General features: G+C 43.5%; 1 protein-coding gene across 1 annotated transcript in view; it reads left to right on the forward strand.

Annotated features, from left to right (window-relative positions):
* The first annotated feature begins 577 nt into the window (after positions 1-577).
* Positions 578-20,190, forward strand: part of LOC136871762 (uncharacterized) — a 305,830-nt gene continuing 286,217 nt past the window's right edge. The window contains exons 1-5 of the mRNA XM_068227378.1: positions 578-662; positions 1,523-1,586; positions 2,417-2,601; positions 10,661-10,906; positions 13,503-13,598. Of these exons, the coding sequence (XP_068083479.1) occupies positions 660-662; positions 1,523-1,586; positions 2,417-2,601; positions 10,661-10,906; positions 13,503-13,598 (594 nt within the window). The 5' untranslated portion in view covers positions 578-659. The remainder of the gene's footprint in view (positions 663-1,522; positions 1,587-2,416; positions 2,602-10,660; positions 10,907-13,502; positions 13,599-20,190) is intronic.

Genomic DNA, 20,190 nt, shown 5'->3' on the forward strand with positions numbered 1-20,190 from the left:
TTTAACCTTCATTGGTTAATTCCAATGGCTCGGGGGCTGGGTGTTTGTGCTGTCCCCAACATCCCTGCAATTCACCCACCACACAAAAACACTATCCTCCACCACAATAACACGCAGTTACCTACACATGGCCGATGCCGCCCACCCTCATCGGAGGGTCTGCCCTACAAGGGCTGCACCCGGCTAGAAATGGCCACACGATATTATTATTATTATTATTATTATTATTATTATTATTATTATTATTATTATTATTATTATTATTATTATTATTATTATTATTATTATTACACAGATCATCATCTTTAGAGTCAAGAGTGCCAGATGATATTTTCTATTACGACGAACATCAACACATCAAAATCCAACATTCGATGTCTTTGCATTATCATCCAAAACACTCCAGTCCTATCACCTCTACAATTTATCTTCATCAATTATGGTTTAAGTCGGGGCCAAGGTTACGTATTTTCCATCATTCGTAAACTGATTCAGCAACATTCATCTTACTTCATCTTCAAATAAATAATATCTAGCACTTGACCGCTCTAAAGCAAAACACTTGACTGCGAGATTGCGCTGATAAGAAGAGGTATAAAAGCCGCCGCAGAAGCAAAGGAGGTCAGTTTCATCTTGTTAGAAGACTGAAGCAGATCTACATGGTGAGTAGATTAACATCCATAATTAGTAACAGATACTAGCATCCAGTACAGAAGACACACACATGACCACCCAGATTTATTACAGAATATTCTTACATCTATTCTAACATTGGCTAAATTGTCACTCTGCTGGCTTTCGAATCGGAGGACCGTAGGTTCGATTCTTGTCCGCAATCTGTTAATTCCCCTCATTCGGAGACTTTATTTTTGTTTTTGTCCCAAAACAGAACTCTCCACACCAGTGAAAATTACAAAAATACGCAGTAATGATCACATCCCTTCACATACGGTTGGCGCAAGGAAGGGCATCTAGCCGTAAAATATACCAAATCTTGGACACTGCGCACCTGCGACAGCACCAGAGTGTTGGAATAGCAACAGGAGATGAAGAAAATTGTATTTCGGAACAAAATACCTGTTAAGGAGCTACCCAGCCAATGTTATAAAGAACTAGTCAGATCAACTGTTCTATAACTTCAAAATTCCCTCTTCATAAGTGCCTCGCAAATGATACATTATGTCCGATCACATGTTTTGACAAAATGACCCAGTTCACACTGAATACAAAATGGACACACAGACAAACAAAGGTTTCCTTTTAGTGAACGATAATATTTTCAAGATTATATATTTCACAAATAGATGTAACATGGATTTCTTAACAATCTCGATACATAATACGTTGATGGTTCTTCCGAAGTTTTCCAAGATACTTCACTCAATTTCAATTCACGGACCACAAACCAGTGTGTGTAACACGGTTGAACACAATAATTGTATTAACACATAGCTTAGAAAATTAAAAAAATATTTTCTAATATAAAGGAAACATGTAACACTTTGTATGTTTAATTTTTCAGATGAAGTTCGCCCTTGTCATTCTCGCCACCATCGGCCTGGCCTGCGGGTCCGTCCTGCGACCCCGTGAGTAACATTTTCCGCACCATCTTGACATGATAGACCTGGAATTTTAGTTCCATTGCGGGCTAAAGTAATGCGTAATATACTGTACAATTGCGGCTCATGTCAAAGGTGGCTACTATAAGCATTTTAAATCTGTTAACGCCTAGTCTTGGTATTAATGACTAAAATATATCGCACTCTTCTGATTCCGAAGTTGCTTAATTTCCACAGCAAAACTGAGAAAATAGGGAAGGTTCTAAAACCAAAATTATCACCGTAGTCCCACTTTTAAATAAAGGTAAAATTAACTTTTACCAATAAGTATTCTTGTACTATTCACATAAAAATACACGTCTTTCAGGGAAGTGACATATTCTGCTCGTTAACGCCCATATCTCTATCTGTCTGCATGAGTGTAAACTACATTCTCTTGTGAGGTCTGTGCTGTTTTCTGTTAGAATCAGTAAACAAGAAAGTTTCGAAGACTGAGATTGATACTGGATAAAGTTTATAAGAATCGAGCAATGACCACTATGATAATTATTTGATCTGTTTAGTCACTACAAATTTCTAATTACCTTCTTTATCGTATTTTCTACTGTTGAAGACAATAAATAAGAGGGCATTGTTGGATGACACTTAGGGAGAATTTACCAACTAAAATCGTACAATAGGAATTAAAACTATATAGACACAACACTAATTTCATTTTCTAGCTTTGTGAATGACACCGTTTGGTAAAAGGTATCGAAGGACAGGAAATCGACAGAAACTAATGTTTTACTGCATACAACACAGTGCTATTTAACCAGTTAAAAGACATCTTCACATGGCAATTTATTTTGTTCCAGAGCCCCGTGACATCCACCAAGACATCCAAGATTTCTTGGCTCTCATCCCCACTCAAGAAATCCTCAACATCCTCTTCGACCACCTGGCTAACGATGCTGAATTCCAAGACGGTGTCGCCTACCTCCAGTCTGATGAATTCAAGCAGGCTCTTACTGTCGTTGAGGGCAAGCAGGAGCTCAAGGCCGTAAGTAAACGATGCATTAACAAGTCTATGTCACTTACCTCCAAACATACCATCTTTCACTCCTGAAGAGGACCATAGGGCCCACACAACTAGATTCTATACTTAGCTATACGATTTCACTCTCTCCGACTATTACTCCGTTGCTAGAACTCCTCTTCCACCGACCTTCTCCACGTCGTCTTAGAGCTCCCTCTTCTCCTGTACCTGCAGGTTCCATTGAAGAGCTTGATTCTCAATATTCTCATCAGGTCTTTGTAACGTTCGATGTAGAATAAATCCTCTGCTATCTCCCTTTGATCTGCTAATTGATCAATCAAATAATCACCATTGATCTGGATTTAGGGCATTAGCACAGATGGCAGATTGCCTATCTCTTGTTTACCTAGTCTTCTCTTAAGTAACTGCATTGATATCTCGCAGGGTGACTTATTAAAATCTCTAATTGAAGGAATATTTGCACAAATTTATCCTCTTGAAATCCTAAATTTAGCTGCATATTGTGATCTTTCCTACTTCTAACAACACCACGCAAACGTATTCGTCTATTAATGTGATTCCACGCTAACTCTCGACAGACAGCTCGATTCATGTCACATAGTTGGGCAACTAATCTCCGTTCTACGAATTCTTCCCAGCTCAAATTTGCAACATCTTCGTAACGCTACTCTTTTGTCGGAAATCACCCAGAACAAATCAAGCAGCTTTTCTTTGTTTTCCTATTTTCAAATCAATTAATCCTGGTGTGGGTCCCATATGCAGGAACCATACTCTACTTGGTGTTTTAGCAGAGACTTATATACTGTCCTTTACATCCTTACTGCAACCCATATATACCCTCATAACCAAGTGCAGAGATCTGCAGCCCTTATTTACAGTTTCGTTTTTGTGATTAACCCAATGAAAATCATTTCTAATATTAACACCTAGATACTTACAATGATCCCCAAAATGAACGTTCACCTCATCAACTGAGAGGACCATTAACTACTGAAGCTCACAACCTGACTTCTATCCCCATTGTCATGTCTCAGAATATTTTCGAGGTCCTTATTCCTGACAAACATATGAGTTATTTCTTACTCTATACATGATAACATCATCCGCAAAAAGCCATATGACTGATTGCAGTTCTCTAATCATTTTATCTTAAATGGCATGATCTTTCCCAAAGTTCCTCACTTGTAATTGTCTGGCCAGTGTATGCCTAATATACTTCAAAGACCTTTGTTTAGAAAGGCATGGATTTTCCTTGTCAGTTCTTTAGTTAATTTCAAAGTTTCACAAAACATACAACACATGATGATGATGATGATGCTTGTTGTTTAAAGGGGCCTAACATCGAAGGTCATCGGCCCCTAATGGAATGTGATAAACGACATGAGAGATGATGTTAAAATTTTAAAAACATATCCACTGACTAGAGTTTAAAAAATGATGGAGAAAAATGAGGGTGAGATTAAAACAATCAGTGGATCTAATACGCAATGCCTTATTTTCTAATAAAATAAGAGAAATTACAGGAAAACAAAAGAATAAGGCATTGCCTGGTAGTACATAATTTACGAGAGACGTTAAAATAACACATTAAAATACGCAACATAAACTAAAATTAAGTCAATAGGATAAAAGCGAAAGTGACACAAAACACACTAGGACAAAGGACAGCATTACACACGAGAAAACAGTCCACTATCCCTCATAAAGCGGATGACGAGGTCTGCTGACTGCTCGTCATCACGCAAGATAAAGGAGATAGTACTCGGAAGGTTAAGACTACGGCGCAGATCGACCAGGTCCACACACTCCGTAAGGATGTGCACCACGGTAAGGTGGTCGCCGCAGGTACACACCGGAGGGGGTTCTCCTTTCAAAAGATGCGAGTGAGTCAAGATACCGTGGCCGATCCGAAGACGACATAATACCACGGCTTCCCTCCGCGAAGCCCGAAGGGAAGTCCTCCATACCTTCGTTGTTCCTTTTATCGCTCTCAGCTTATTGGGAAGTGGAATGGCCTGCCACTCCATCTCCCAATGGGACATAACAAGATGTCTCAGCTGGGAGCGAATATCACTTACTGGAACCTGGAAAGGCAACGTGGGCAGTGTAACTGCCTCCTTGGCAGCCTGATCTACTAACTCGTTTCCCTCTATGCCCATGTGGCTTGGGAGCCACAGAAATGTGATTCTGGTGCCAGCATCCCAACACCCGGCCAGCAGGTCCTGGATCCGCTGCACCAGAGGGTGCCGAGGGAAACAGGTATCTATAGACTGGAGCGAACTCAAGGAGTCGGTACACAGAAGAAAGTGTCGGCGCTCATTGTACAGTGCGTACCGCAGAGCCTCATAGATAGCATAGAGCTCTGCTGTGTACACACTACAGGTTGCCGGAAGAGCAAAAAGGAACCTATCATTGTTAACAACGAACGCACAGCCCACCTTCGTATCTGACCATGAACCATCCGTGTAGACGACGACTGAACCTGGATAGCGGCCAACAACGGACAGGAAGAGCCTCCGATAAATCGAAGGGTCCGTGTTTTCCTTTGGACCAGTGTGCAGATCCAGGATTACTTCAGGTCGTCGTACGACCCACGGAGGTACCCCACTTGGTTGTCTGACAAGGCAAGGAACCGAAGGTACGTCAAACAATTCGGAAATGTTATCCAAGCGTATCCCAACCGGCCGCGTCGCTCGAGGACGAGCAGCGTACAGCAAACGGTTGCCATTGTTGAACACGCAAGGATAGCTGGGATGAAGTGGCATCTGTCGCAAATTTGCAGCATATGTAAGTAGAAGTTGCTGGCGCCTCAGGTGTAAAGGCGGCACACCAGACTCAGCGAGCAGGCTAGCGATGGGGCTTGTACGAAAAGCTCCCGTCGCCAACCTAACCCCGCTGTGGTGGATACTGTTCAGCTTCGCAAGAACGCTTGGTCTTGCGGAGCCATATGCTGCACTGCCGTAGTCTAACCGGGATAAAATGTGTGCCCGATAGAATCGCAGGAGCACCGCGCGGTCAGCCCCCCAAGAAGTGCTGCTAAGAAACTTAAGGATATTAAGCTTCCTAGTGCATTGCACTTTTAACTGCCGCACGTGTGGCTCCCACGATAATTTACTGTCAAAAAGGAGCCCAAGAAATCGGTAGGTGTCAACAACTGGAAGAACGACATTACCTAGATAAAGCTCAGGATGAGGGTGAAGTGTACGTTGACGACAAAAGTGGACAACGGAGGTCTTTGCGGCAGAAAACCGAAAGCCATGTTCTAAGGTCCACTTCTCCACCCTCCTAATAGCTTGCTGTAACTGTCGCTCTGCGACTGCCATACTGCACGAGCTATAGTGCAGAGCAAAATCATCCACATATAGGGACGGTATGACGGCTGGACCAGCAGCCGCGACAATACCGTTTATGGCAATCGCGAACAGAGTGACACTAAGAACCGATCCCTGTGGTACTCCATTTTCTTGAACGTGGTATTGCGAATATGTCCTCCCTACTCGGACACGGAATAGACGGAGGGACAAAAAATTCGCAATAAATACCGGCAAGTTACCTCGGAATCTCCATTGATGCAGGACTGAAAGGATGCCATATCGCCAGGTGGTGTCGTAGGCCTTCTCCAAGTCAAAGAAGACAGCTACCAAATGCTGTTTGCGGAGAAACGCATCCTGGATAGAGCTCTCCAGGCGTACCAAGTGGTCTCTGGTGGATCGAGCGGCTCGAAATCCACATTGGTACTCGGACAAGAGTCCTTGTTTCTCCAGACACCACACGAGTCTGCGATTTACCATCCTCTCAAAGAGCTTACACAGGCAATTTGTAAGACAAATCGGTCTATAACTTCCTGCATACTTAGGATCTTTGTCAGGCTTGAGGACAGGGATGACTATGCCCTCTCGCCACTGAGACGGAAAATCACCCTCTGTCCAGATTCGGTTGAACACACGAAGGAGATATAGTAAACTATCATCACTAAGGTGTTTCAACATCTGGTTATGGATGTTGTCCGGTCCAGGAGACGTGTCCTTGCAAAGCGCTAATGCGCTGCGGAGTTCCCACTCCGTAAAGGGCACGTTGTAGTCCTCTGAAGCTTGGGTGGCAAAACTAAGGTGATGACGTTCAGCCTCCCGCTTCAGAGGGAGGAAATCAGGATTGTAATTCCCGGAGCCAGAGACATCCGCGAAATGACTAGCGAGATGATTAGCAATCGCAAGGGGATCAGTGGCGACACTGCCTGCAATGGAAATTCCCGGTACAGCAGATGATCCTTGAATACCCGAAAGTCGTCGAAGTTTCGTCCACACTTGAGATGATGGAGTATGCGACGTCATGGACGACACATATCTCTCCCATGAAGCCTTCTTACTTTGTCGAATAAGAACTCGCGCCTTAGCGCGGAGTTTCTTAAATGTTACCAAGTTGGCCACAGTAGGCTGTCGACGGTAACGTTTATGAGCGCGATGGCGTTCTTTGATGGCTGCTGCTATTTCATCGTTCCACCAAGGAACGAGTTTTCGGCGAGGAGCCCCCGAGAAAAACGGAATGGACTCCTCAGCAGCAGCAAGAATAACTTGGGTGACGTAAGTTATATCCTCGCCGACGGTCCGCCTGACATCATCGTGAAAGACAGCTAGTGATGTGTACTTTGGCCAATCAGCATGTTTAAGAATCCATCGAGGGGGAGCCTCGACGGGTTTATGTTTCAACAAAGTAAGAATAATGGGAAAATGGTCACTGTCACAGAGATCATCGTGTGCATTCCACCGAAACAGTGGAACCAACGTTCGGCTGCATAGACTTACGTCTATGCGAGAGTATGTGCCGTAACGTACACTAAAGTGAGTTGGTTCCCCTGTGTTCAAAATACATAAATCCAGATCTGTTATAAGTGTTTCCAACTCTCTTCCTCGGGGACAAGGCGTCTCAGAGCCCCATATGGGGTGATGGGCGTTAAAATCGCCCAATAAGAGGAAGGGTGGTGGAAGCTGATCTTTAAGATCAGCGACATCATTGATGTTCAGATGCTGGCCGGGTGGAAGATAAACATTACACACTGTTGCTATGACAGGCAGCGAGACGCGAACAGCTACAGCCTCTAGAGGGGTTCGTAATGGAACCTCTTCATTGTAGCTATCAGAACGTACACAAATGCCAACGCCTCCGGAAGCCCGGTGAGCATAGTATCGTTCTGTCGAGTATAGTTTGAAATTCCTCAAGACCGTATGATGACCAGGTCTGAAATTGGTCTCCTGAATACAGACTATACTCGCTGCGTACTCACTAATAAGCTGACGTAACTCAGCGAGATGCCTGTCATAACCATTACAATTCCACTGTAACTGTGTCATAGTGTGGACTGTAAAAGGAGTGTTAGGTTATGAGCGAGAAATGCTCGTTAGCCTAAACACTATCTAATTCTACATCCGTAGATGTAGAGGACAGCGCGACATCCATCCCGTCATCAAAAGATGGCAGGGGTGCCGCCCAGAACTTCGACAAATTTCGGGCGCGAGGGGGTCCCCTACGAGGAGAGCGCGCAGGTTTGGGAGCAGGAGTGCCTCCTGGCGCAGACTCATACCCTCCAGATGGGGGGCATGACTTCTCCTTCGCAGGGGAAGGCCGAGAGCGCTCAGAACGGGCGCTCTTCTTCCCCTTCTTTTTTTCAGGTTTAGACGGGCTGGGAGATGGTTTCCCAGTCCTGGTCAACGAAGCCGCCTCCGCCGGCTGGGGCACGACTTTCGTCGACCTCCTAGGGGGGGGGGAGACTTAGTCTTCCCCCCTTGCTGTGCCGGCTGGGAGTTCCCAGCCGGCACAGACTTCTGGTTGGTCGAAGGTGGGGTGGTCCCCCCCTTCGAGCTTTGACTATTTGCGACGTTGCTGGGAGCAGCAACAGTCGCCTTGGGCGCAGCGGTCTGGACAGGTGTCTTGGTCGTAAATGACGAACCTGGAAGACTCTGAGCTATCAAGCTATAGTCGAGTGTACGGGCAGGTGTATTCATAGAATGAAACTTACGGCGCGCTTCCTGGTAGGAAAGACCATCCAGGGTCTTGATCTCCTGGATCTTCTTCTCACTCAGGTATGTCGGACAATTCCGATCCCGAGGAGAATGAAAACCGGAGCAGTTAGTGCACTTGTATGGAGTTGTGCACTCCTCCGCGCCGTGAGCTACTCGTCCACATGTACCACATACAGCCTGATTCGAACAGCGAGATACCATATGTCCGAATCGCTGGCATTGATAGCATCGCATAGGAGGCGGGATGTACGGCCTCACATCGCAACGATAAGTGGTTACCTTGACTTTCTCTGGTAACACTGACAACTTGAAAGAGACAATGAAGGCACCAGTGGCAACGTCTTCACCGTTGACCTTGCGCGTAATGCGCCGGACGTGTGTCACGCCACGGTTCTTCATGTCTTCCATCAACTCGTCGTCAGTGTTCAAAATAAGGTCGCGGTGAAAGATGACTCCGCGAACCAGGTTCAAGGACTTATGCTCCTCCACTTTGACGGGGATTTCGCCAAAGTGCTCGCACTTAAGCAACTGATCAGCCTGCAGTGCTGTACGAGTCTTGAGAAGCAAACTACCGTTGCGCATTTTCTTAAGTTCCTCCAGTTCGCCATAGACGCCTTCGATGTGCCGACTAAAAAGGACCGACTTCACCAGCTTAAAATCGTTCCCATCGGTTCTGGTAGCGACCAGAAACCTAGGGAAGCTGGATCCCATTCCTTCACGCTGCGCATGTTCCCAGGGAGTTGAACCTCTCAGGGAAGCAAAAGTTAAAGACTTAGGTGGGCGACCACCTTGAGAGAGCAGACTTCGTTTGGAAGCCATGCCCGATAGCATCCTCCCCGAATGCCACCCACTCCGATCAGGGGTCTCTGTAGCCGAACCAAGCAGCCAAGGCAATACCCACCTGGTCATAGCAGGTACTGCCCGGGGTCCGATGTTGGACGATGCCTAATACGGCATGACTGAGGCAATGAGCACTAAGACTCCCTTCCTCCAGCCACCCGCAATAGCATGTACCCCATAGCGTTTACAGAGCACTAAATATAGAGAAAAAAATAAAAATAATTAATAATAATATGTCCTTCTGGCATTCGGCTGTGCGGGGACCTGCGTTGTCAGGCGGATACCACTGCCCGGGTACATGATACTCCCACCCGCCGCGTCCTGGGTGGTTGTTGGCACGGGCTTTCGAGCGTAGTCGCACACATAGGAGCTCCATCGCCGGGCAGCACGCACATCAAATTTTGAATGGTCTACATCTGACCCTCGGAAAAATAATAAAACAATAAAGAGGGGACCATGGCCACATGACCCTTTAAGTCGCCTTCTACGACAGGCAGGGATTACCTATGGATGTATTCAGCCTCTCCCATCCACAGGAGGTCCATCACATTATACCAAACCGCAATCCATGTCCGCGCCAAGGTCGCCCCTTTTTGTCGCCTCTTACGACAGGCAGGGGATACCGCGGGTGTATTCTGCATGTGTGTCCCCCACCCGCAGGGGGTAGTGTGTTTGGTCCGCGAGAGGTATTTTATTTCCCTCAAGTCCGCCGGCAAGCCGGTTAGGACCCCCCTATCCGCCACCTGGGACGCGCCACGTGGGAGTATCACCTCTCCCCCTGCTACGCCATCGTAGTAGGTTCGTGGCATACAACACATAACATTACGGTTACAGATCCGAAATCGACTGTAATAAGCAGATTTTTCACCCTCGTAATTGGATAAAACATGTGTTATACATGCGTTTGGCTACATCCCGACCTTAACCTCCATTAGCTGTCATAATAGTCCCAAAATAGCAGAATCTCTTTAGCCTCTGTATAACCTGTCCATCGACCTGCAGTTGTGCGATGTGGGAACTCGAAAAGAGCATATCTTTAGTATTCAGACGAACTCGCTGTGTTTCAGTATTTAGTACTTTTATTTTAATTTCCATATTCATTCAGTTGAGAACCAATAAGCATGTATGATAATGATTAATAAAGGAAAAGGTTCGACCCTCTGAGGGTAGTATAAACATTTCTAATGAGTTTTTCTCTGTCGCAGCTTCTGGACGATCTGGAAGGCTATGACCTCAGAGCATACGAGTTCATGAACACCATCAATGGTCTGGTTGGAATCCCCCCCATTCAGCCCAAGCACTCTCGCCACACCAGGAGCGTCAAGGAGATTGTTGATGAGATCCGAGCTGTCCTCCCCAAGGAAGAGATCAAGGCTCTCTATGACGAGAAGATGCAGAACAGCCCCGACTTCAACAAGGTCATCACCCACCTGCAGTCCGCTGAGTTCAAGGTAACTATAAAGCATCGCATTCGTTAATAGAAATCTACACTGAATGTTCTCTTTATCCACATTTTAACATATAGGAATGTAAATCATACAGGAATTTTATATTCAAAATGTTACAGCTTGTGATATTTCATAATACTAAATAACATTAGTATTATACTCATAGGGATCTAAAATCTAAACTATTGAATGATGATTCCCGTATATGTTCAGTCATGTTCAAATATGCTATCCATTTACTCTTCTAATGCCGGGAAGTGCTGATAAAGGACGGTATCTTGCCTAAAGCTTAGCCAATGAAGTCCGTTAATATTATGAGGAAATTAAACAAATGTTAAATTGATCAAAATATTACAAAGAAACACTGGAATTGGTTTGTCGAGTACTTCCCATGACGACAGGTTGCCACACACGGCAGAAGCATTCCCATGAAAAATAATGATAAGTGAAAATCAGGATATTTCGATGATGATCTCATTACGTTCACAGCAATGCAGCGGGCCCTGACACGGAGTTTCAGCAAACTGATGATGATGATGATGATGATTGTTGTTTAAAGGGGCCTAACAACGAGGTCATCGGCCCCTAATGGGAAGAAATGAAATGGCAACAAAAAGTTCGAAATCATCCACTGACCAAAATAAGAAAATGTCATGAAGAATGAATGGATGGACATGAACCCAGAAACAAAACAAAAAACAAACAGTGGATCTGACTCAAAAAAGGTCATAAATAATATTATTACTGACCAAGGGACCACATATAAAGCATAATCCTGAATCGAAGATGCTTGATGTCGAAAGGGGTCCAAAATAAAGGTCTAAGGCCCCTCAGAATGATATATGTCGCGAGTAAAGTAGAACCATGGCATTTATCATGTCGGGGTTCTAATCAAAAGTAGCGAAGTCTCACGGTGTTCCACACAAGATGGTACTACTCACAAGTATTGTACTTTGTACAGGTAACGCAGACCTATGGCGTTTCTCACACAAGGGCGCCACTCATAGCCAACGCAAACCTATGAGGTTCCTCACCTAGGTGTACTAGTCACGGGTGCCGGTATTCCCTTGCTTTTCCTCACATAGTGGGTACTAATCACAGGCAACGCAGACCCACGGTGTCGCTCATATAGTGGTACAACTCACAGGCAACGCCCAGACCCGCGGTGTTGCTCACATGGTACGACGCGCGGGTACTGGAAACCCCCAGGCCAGCCTCCTTACTGCTGCTAATCACAAACCTATTTCGTACCTAATTTAGTGGTACTACTCGCAAGTACAGGCAAACCATGGTGTTCCCCCCATGATGGTACGAATCAAAAGTAGTTTCATGGTTCTAAATCAATCATCCCTTGGTCGCCCCTTTTAGTCGCCTCTCACGACAGGCAAGGGATACCGTGGGTGTATTATTCATCTGCGTCCCCCACCCACAGAGGGTAAAGAGAGAGAAAAAAGAAGAAAGAAGGGATCCTTCACTTCGAAAAATTAAGTAACGGACGAAGAAAGGAAAAGGCTACGAAGGGCGTGAAAATGAAAGACTCCCTAGGCCTCGAATGCTCTAATAGCGTCGGGGTCGGAAAAGAACAAGAGTTAACCAAGGGAGGTCGGATAGGATAGACGAAAGTGAGGAGCCTGGCACAAGTAAGTGGAAGCAATGCCAAGACTCAGCCAAGGGCCCCGTGATCGCCAATCCACACTCCCAAGTTGAGAGCCCCTTGGGCCCCTTGTAGTCGCCTCTTACGACAGGCAGGGGATACCGCCGGAATATTCTACATGTGCGTCCCCCACCCGCAGAGGGTAGTGTGTTTGGTCCGCGAGAGGTATTTTATTTCCCTCAAGTCCGCTAGCAAGCCTGTTAGGACCCCCCTATCCGCCACCTGGGACGCGCCACGTGGGAGTATCACCTCTCCCCCTGCTTCGCCAGCGTAGTAGGTTCGTGGTCAGCAAACTGAGTTCCCAATATGGTCGTAGCCCCTGCGACATTCGGCCGTGCCCTTCTTTCAACGAGCTCGTCACTGAGGCGCCATCTGACGTTGAATATTATTTTTGTTCACTATCTGAACTTCCTCTTTTCTAGTCAATTATCATCTTCTGAGCTAGCTTTTGAAGATTTAAACTTCTTAAGCCCGATATAGATGGATTTTAACCCAGGGAACGAAACCGTGGAAGGATTCTCTGTCAAAACGAATATTGCTTCCAAGGGTGAAATACATCTCAATAGACCGTCGATGGTAACAAATAGTCGGGTATTGCGGCAAAGTACAGTGAGTAGAACCGATCGAATACTGACGACCTTAAAAAGCCCACCTTTGATGGATTAGGACTCATATCAATATAAATAAACTTATAGTAACATCTCCATGCTTGACCCTGATTACCGGAATTATCTCTTTTCTCATAGGGGTTTCTTGCCTGTCAAACCATAAAGAAATCTATAAAAACATCTCAACTACTTCATATCACAATCATAAGTGATGTCCGTCCCACTTGTCGATACAGAATTAAAAACAGTTCACTAGCCAGCATTCGAAATACTAACCTTACACCACGAGGATGTCGCAACAAACATTAATATTAATATTAATCGTTCTTCTTTACAGCAAATTGTTGACACCTTCCGGTCTGTCCCTGAGGAGCAGGTGCTGGAGAGGAAACTGGAAGAATACGGCATCACTGTCGATGAAATCATCAACCTCGTCAAGGATTTCCTTGGCTGGACCCGCTGAACATGGAATGGATACGAATAAACGACATGGAACTTTTTATACCTTCAAACGTTCATTAAATTTTTTTATCTGAAACCGTATTGTTTTCATCTTTCCTAGTGTGCTATCCTCATCCAGAGGTGAAATATTTTCTCCTGCTACCAATGAGTTATGATCAGAATTACGACATTGCAATATTATTATTATTATTATTATTATTATTATTATTATTATTATTATTATTATTATTATTATTATTATTATTATTATTCCGGGGTATCCGTGGAATGCAGATGTGAAAGAAGGTGCTGGGGTGAATGGGTCTAACTACAATATCAAAATTAATTAAAAACTTACACTGAAGGTTATATTTTCAGAACTTCAAACTTAACAAATTTTTATAACAACATTACAGGTACAAGTAGCAATCGTAAAAACAAGATTGGGGAAAATCCAAGATTCAGAACCTTAACACTTTGGGATTTAAGCCCCTAATGTTACAATTTTACGAAAGGAAGAGGTATTATTTAATGAGGGCCTGAAATCCCCTAATTCGAGAGCACTTTCTCCCTAAATCACAATATCTAGCCTCCCAGAGGCACACTTTACAATTACAAAACTTTGAAAAGAGCTAACAGGCTCTCAGTTTCTTACTGTCTACTCAAGGCAACATCAACTTACAAACACTGGCCTCTCAAGGCACAACTTGCGATATGAAAACTGATTTATGCAGGAGTATTTAATACCCAGCCTACGGGGGCCTCATAGAAAAGGAACAGGTTAAATAACTGGCCCAAACACAGAATGAATGGAGGCGTACCCTGCACTCCAGATAATAAACACTAAAAACCTAAAGAGCTCTAGGCCGATGAAACAGGGGTTATTCCCAAACTACTGAGGTGACTCGTATGGAAATTACATTACCACATTACGGAAAGAAGAACAGTTATGAAAAGTAGTCACCTCAAAACAAGATGAAAGGGAGCTCGAGAGGGTACATCATCTCTATAACCGATTTACAGTTAAAGATTTATGAAATTTTTACATTAGCCGGCAGAAAGTTACATTTTTAGAAAAATTGTTACATACCGGTACTAAAGAGTCGGACCATTCCCTCGGGTTAAACTGCGGAGATAGCAAGAAAGAAATAAGTTATGTGGGCATTACCTTGTAGATGTTCTGCTGACCGAAAAGAGAGGCCGCCCGCCTCCTGCTTTGACACACGCACTCAATAAGACGAGGGCCAAGAAACGTGAAAAGCCGCAGTTTATAAACACTCAGGGAAGGTTCGAGATCATTCAGGAATAAACCAGCCACACCCTCTCAATTTTATTGGTGGGATTCAAAGTTACACTTCAGTATCGAACAAGAAGCCTGTGATAGGTAGAAAATTAATTACAAAAATTAGCGATTGGCTAGATTCAAAACTGGCGGAAAGAAAAAGTCTATATTGCCAACCCAAAAATAAATGAACATCATTCAGTTACAAAAGCCTAGATATACAAAACTTCTTTAAATTATAAGTCCTTACACCTCGCACCAGGGTGCATGATCATAGTTTTTTTGTGGTGTCATCTGTGGAGAAAGTCTTCTTGATGAATGCCAAAAACTAGTAGAAATTCAGTCAGTTTAGGCAACTGCACAATAACAAAATTACACCCTATTTCTGCGGTGACATCTTCTGAATAAAGTTCTAAGTTGGTGTAGTTCCAGTGCCACTGTTTTACCAATAGAGGAGTTCATTTAGGCGCTAGTTTTGAATGCGCGACGTTGAGGTGTACCTCCCGGTTATAAGTACAATTATTATTATTATTATTATTATTATTATTATTATTATTATTATTATTGTTGTTGTTGTTACGGGTATACCCGTGGAACACAAAGAGATTAAAGAAGGTGCCAGGGTGAATGGGTCTATCTACAATGTCAAAAATAATTTAAAACTTGAACTGAAGTTTATATTTTTAAAACTTCAAATTTAACCATTTTTCATAACAATGAAACATGAGGTACAATGTCAATTTCATAAATTGGAAAATTCAAGATTCAGATTTTGATAATTCTGGGCTACAAGCCCCTAGGTTACAAATTTACAATTGGAAGTGGTATTATTTAGTTAAGGGCAGAAATCCCCTAATTCAGGAGCACTTGCTCCCTAAATCACAATATCTAGCCTCCCAAAGGCACACTTTACTGTTACAAAACTTTGAAAAAGAGCTAACAGGCTCTCCGTTTTCCCAGCCTACTCAAGGCAACATTTCATGAAAATCTGACAATCTCTGGCCTCTCAAGGCACTATTTACAAATCGAAATAGAATTGGACAGAGGTATCTCGTACCCAACCTACAGGGCCTTTGCAATAAAAGAACAGGATAAATAAACGGCCCGAACACAAACTGAATGGAGGCGAACACTGCGCTCCAGATAATGAAATATTAAACCCTATAGGGCTCTCGGCCGATGAAACAGGGGCTATTCCCCAACTACTGAGGTGGCTCGCATGGAAATTACTTTAACATATTACAGGAGAACACAGTTACGAAAACGTAGTCACCTCAAACCAAGATGAAGGGGAGCTCGAGAGGGTAACTCACTCTCTATCCCCGCTTTATGAAGATTTACATTAGCCGAAAGAAAATTTACATTTTAGAAAAGTAGGTTACATGGTTACAGACTCGGGCCTTCCCCTCGAATAAAGCTGCGGAGGTAGCAAGAAAGATAAGATTTTACGTGGCCATTACCTTATAGATGTTCTGCTGACCGAAGAAAAAGGCGGCAAGGAAACATGAAAAGACGCAGTTTATAAACCCTCAGGGAAGCTTCGAAAGGATTCTGGACTAATCCGTACACACCCTCTCAATTTTATTGGTTAAGTTCAAAAGTTACACTCAAAAACGAACGAGAAACCTGTGATAGGTTGAAAATTAATTACAGAAATTTTTCATTGGCCAGATTCAAAACTGGCGGAAAGAAAAAGAAGTGCTGCCAACCCAAAAATAAATGAACATAGGTTCAGTTATGGACAACCTAGAAATACAAAACTTCTTTAAGTTGTAAGTTCTTTCACCTTGCACCAGAGTGCATGATCAGAGTTTTTGGTAGTGTTATCTGTGGAAAGATGTTCAAACTTCTTGATGTATAGCAAACAAAACAAGGAGAAATTCAGTCAGTTTAGGAGACTTCACGATAACAAAATTACTTAATTTTTCAGTGGTGACATCATCTGATTAAAGTTTCAACTTCATATAGTAACAGTTTCGCCTTTTGATCGATAGATGAGTTCATAAGGGCGGTTATTTTGAATGAGCGGAGTTGAGGTGTACCTCCTGGTACAATTATTATTATTATTATTATTATTATTATTATTATTATTATTATTATTATTATTATTATTATTATTATTATTCGAACGTGCTTCAAAAATGAAGAGCCTAAAATGTACTGGGGCAGGTATATTCTAACTTACCATGAATAATAGATCATTCGTCGTCATATTAGCCAGATCTAGGTTGCATGGACATTGGAGCCCCACCCAACCACTAGACAAAAGAGTAATTGAACTACTGACTAAATTTCTGAAAACACAACTCAGATAATTGCATTTGGTGAAGTATCATTTTTGCCTGCAATTATTAAGAGGGGCTATCCAAAAGGCTGTATTATTGGATCTCAATTATAATCTTACATGTAACCGAAGAGTACAGAGGAAGCTGAATTGTGCTAAAGTTAAGTTAAACTCATTTCTAATTCAGAGGAATGCATTGTTGCAACCTGTTGCTTCTACGTGTTCACCACCTACCTATGGCAAGGGTTTATATTACTAAAGTTTAAACTGCAAAACGCAGAAGTTGAAATATATAAGATAGTGACGGCCTACTTTCGCTTCTTCCCTCGAACCATCCGAGTAAACAATTGCAGAATGTATATACCGGCCAACAAGGGACAGGAAGTGCCTTTGATAAATGGAAGGGTCCGTGTACACTTTTGGGCCGCCGTGCAGAACCAGGATGATTTCAGGTCGTCATATTAACCCCGCAGGTAGCTTACTTGGTCTTCTAACAAGACAAGGAAATTAAGGTTTATTACATGATCAGTAAGTGTTGTCCAAGCGTATTGCAAAATGGAATTGCGACAGTTTGTGTTCGTGTTTAAAGAATGTTCGTCTTAACTTATATAGTATTCGTATTCCAAACTCTTCAGAAAAATTACTTTCAGGACGTAATTCCTTCATTTAACCATCAACCTAGGCCCTTTTCACCTGTAGACAACAAAATGAACTTTCATTTCAACAGAATCATCAAATCTCTAATGTTAGATCTTCTTCCTCCTCTTTTTATGTTACAACGTTGATGATGATGATGTTTGTTGTTTAAAGGAGCCTAACAGCTAGATCATCGGCCCCCAATGGTACGAGGTGTACGAAACGTTTTGTTTTCTTTTACAATTGGTTTTACGTCGCACCGACACAGATAGGTCTTATGGCGACGATGGGATAGGAAAGGCCTAGGACTTTATTAAGGTACAGCCCCATCATTTGCCTGGTATGAAAATGGGAAACCACAGAAAACCATATTCAGGGCTGCCGACAGTGGGTTTCGAATCTACTATCTCCCGGATCCGGATGCAAGCTCAAATCCTCGCACCTTTAACCGCACGGCCAACTCGTCGGTAATTGAAAGTTCAAAATGTATCCACTGATAAGAATCTAAACCGGATGATGATGAAAAAATGATCGTTAGACAAAACAATCAATGGATCCAATTCATAATGCATTATTTACTGGGATGATAAGCCTGTTAATTATCTGAAGGGGTCAAAATGCAGGTCAATGGCCCACCATAATGGTACTAATCACTGGTAAAACACCACCATGGTGTTTGTCCTATAGTGGTACTAATCACAGGTAATATAGACTCATGGTATTTCTCGCATGGTGGGACTAATAGAAGGTAATGTAGACCCACGGTAGGTCATACATACAATGCCACCAGTCACAGGTAACACAAACCTATGGTGTTTCACACATAAGGATACTACTCACAAGCAACGCAGATCCGAGATGCTCCTCACATAGTGGGACTAATCACGGGCGTCGGTATTCCTATGATTTTCCTCGCTTAGTGGAATTAAAGACCACGTATATCATGGTATTGCTCACAAAGTGGTACTAATCATAGGCAATATAGACCCACGGTGTACGCCTACCACACATTATGGCGACGCCCAGAGCCAACACAAATCCATGGTGTTCCTCACATAATGGTACTACTGTCTTCAGGCAAAGCAGACCCATGGTTTTACTAACACAGTGGTACTAACCATGGGTGCCAGCCAAACCCGTGGTGTTCCACACTTAGTGGCACTAATGACGGGCAACGTAGGACTAATGCTGTATCTCATAAAGTGATACTACTCATAGGTAACGCAGACCCACTCCGAAAACAGTGGAGCCGACCGGTGGAATACACACGATGACCATTATCACAATCAACGTCAATACCCGTAGTTGTTCCTCACGTAATGGTACTGCTCCTATGTAACGTAGGCCCCTGGTTTTCCTCGAAAGGTGGTGCTAGTCGCAAGTAACGTCGACCGATGGTGTTCCGCATGCAATGGTACCAATCACAAGTATTATCATGGTTCTAATTTCATCATCCCTTCGTCTCCCCTATTAGTAGCTTCTTAAGACAGGTAGGTGATACAGTGCGTGTATTTTTCGTCCGTATCCCCCACCTACAGGGGGTCCAAATACTGCGTTTCCTGCAATTAATTATGATTCACATGGAGAACATAATTCCATCTCTCCGTGCGTCTACCCGATTTTCTGTCAGTCTGACTGAGCACTTCTAACTCACCTTCATTTCCGGTTAATATAGTAATTTATATGATGATGATGATGATGATGATGATGATGATTGTTGTTGTTTAAAGCGGCCTAGGAGCTAGGTCATCGGCCCCTAATGGTACGAGGTGTAACGAAATGAAAGTCCAAACTTGGAAATATATCCATTGACTAGAATGTAAAACGAAGGTGTTAAGAAAATGATCGTGAAACAAAAACAATCAGTGGGCCCTATTCGCAATGTCTTAATTACTGGATGATGCTTATGATCTAAACGGGTCCAAAATCCAGGTCACCGGCCCCTCACAATGGTACTAATATCCAGCAAAACAGAACCATGGTATTCCTCCTACAGTGGTACTAATCAGAGGTAACGTAGACTCATGGTGTTTCTCGAATGGTGGGACAAGTCACAGTTAATGGAAACCGATGGTATGTCCCGCACAGTGGCGCTACTGGCAGGTAGCACAAACCTATGGCGTTTCGCACATAAGGGCACCACTCATAAGCAACGCAGACGAATGGTGTTCCTCACCTAGGTGTACCTATCACGGGTGCCGGCAATCCCGTGGTGTTCCGCACTTGGTGGATATAATCATGGGTCACGTATACTCATGGGGCCGCTCACATAGTGGTAATAATCATAGGCAATGCAGACCCACGGTGCATCACACAATATGGTAACGCCCACAGGCAGCACAATCCCATGGTGTTCCTCACACAATAATACTTCTCTCTGGC

The sequence above is a fragment of the Anabrus simplex genome, chromosome 4 (genome assembly GCF_040414725.1).
Source record: "Anabrus simplex isolate iqAnaSimp1 chromosome 4, ASM4041472v1, whole genome shotgun sequence".
In the NCBI taxonomy this organism is placed as follows: Eukaryota; Metazoa; Arthropoda; class Insecta; order Orthoptera; family Tettigoniidae; genus Anabrus; species Anabrus simplex.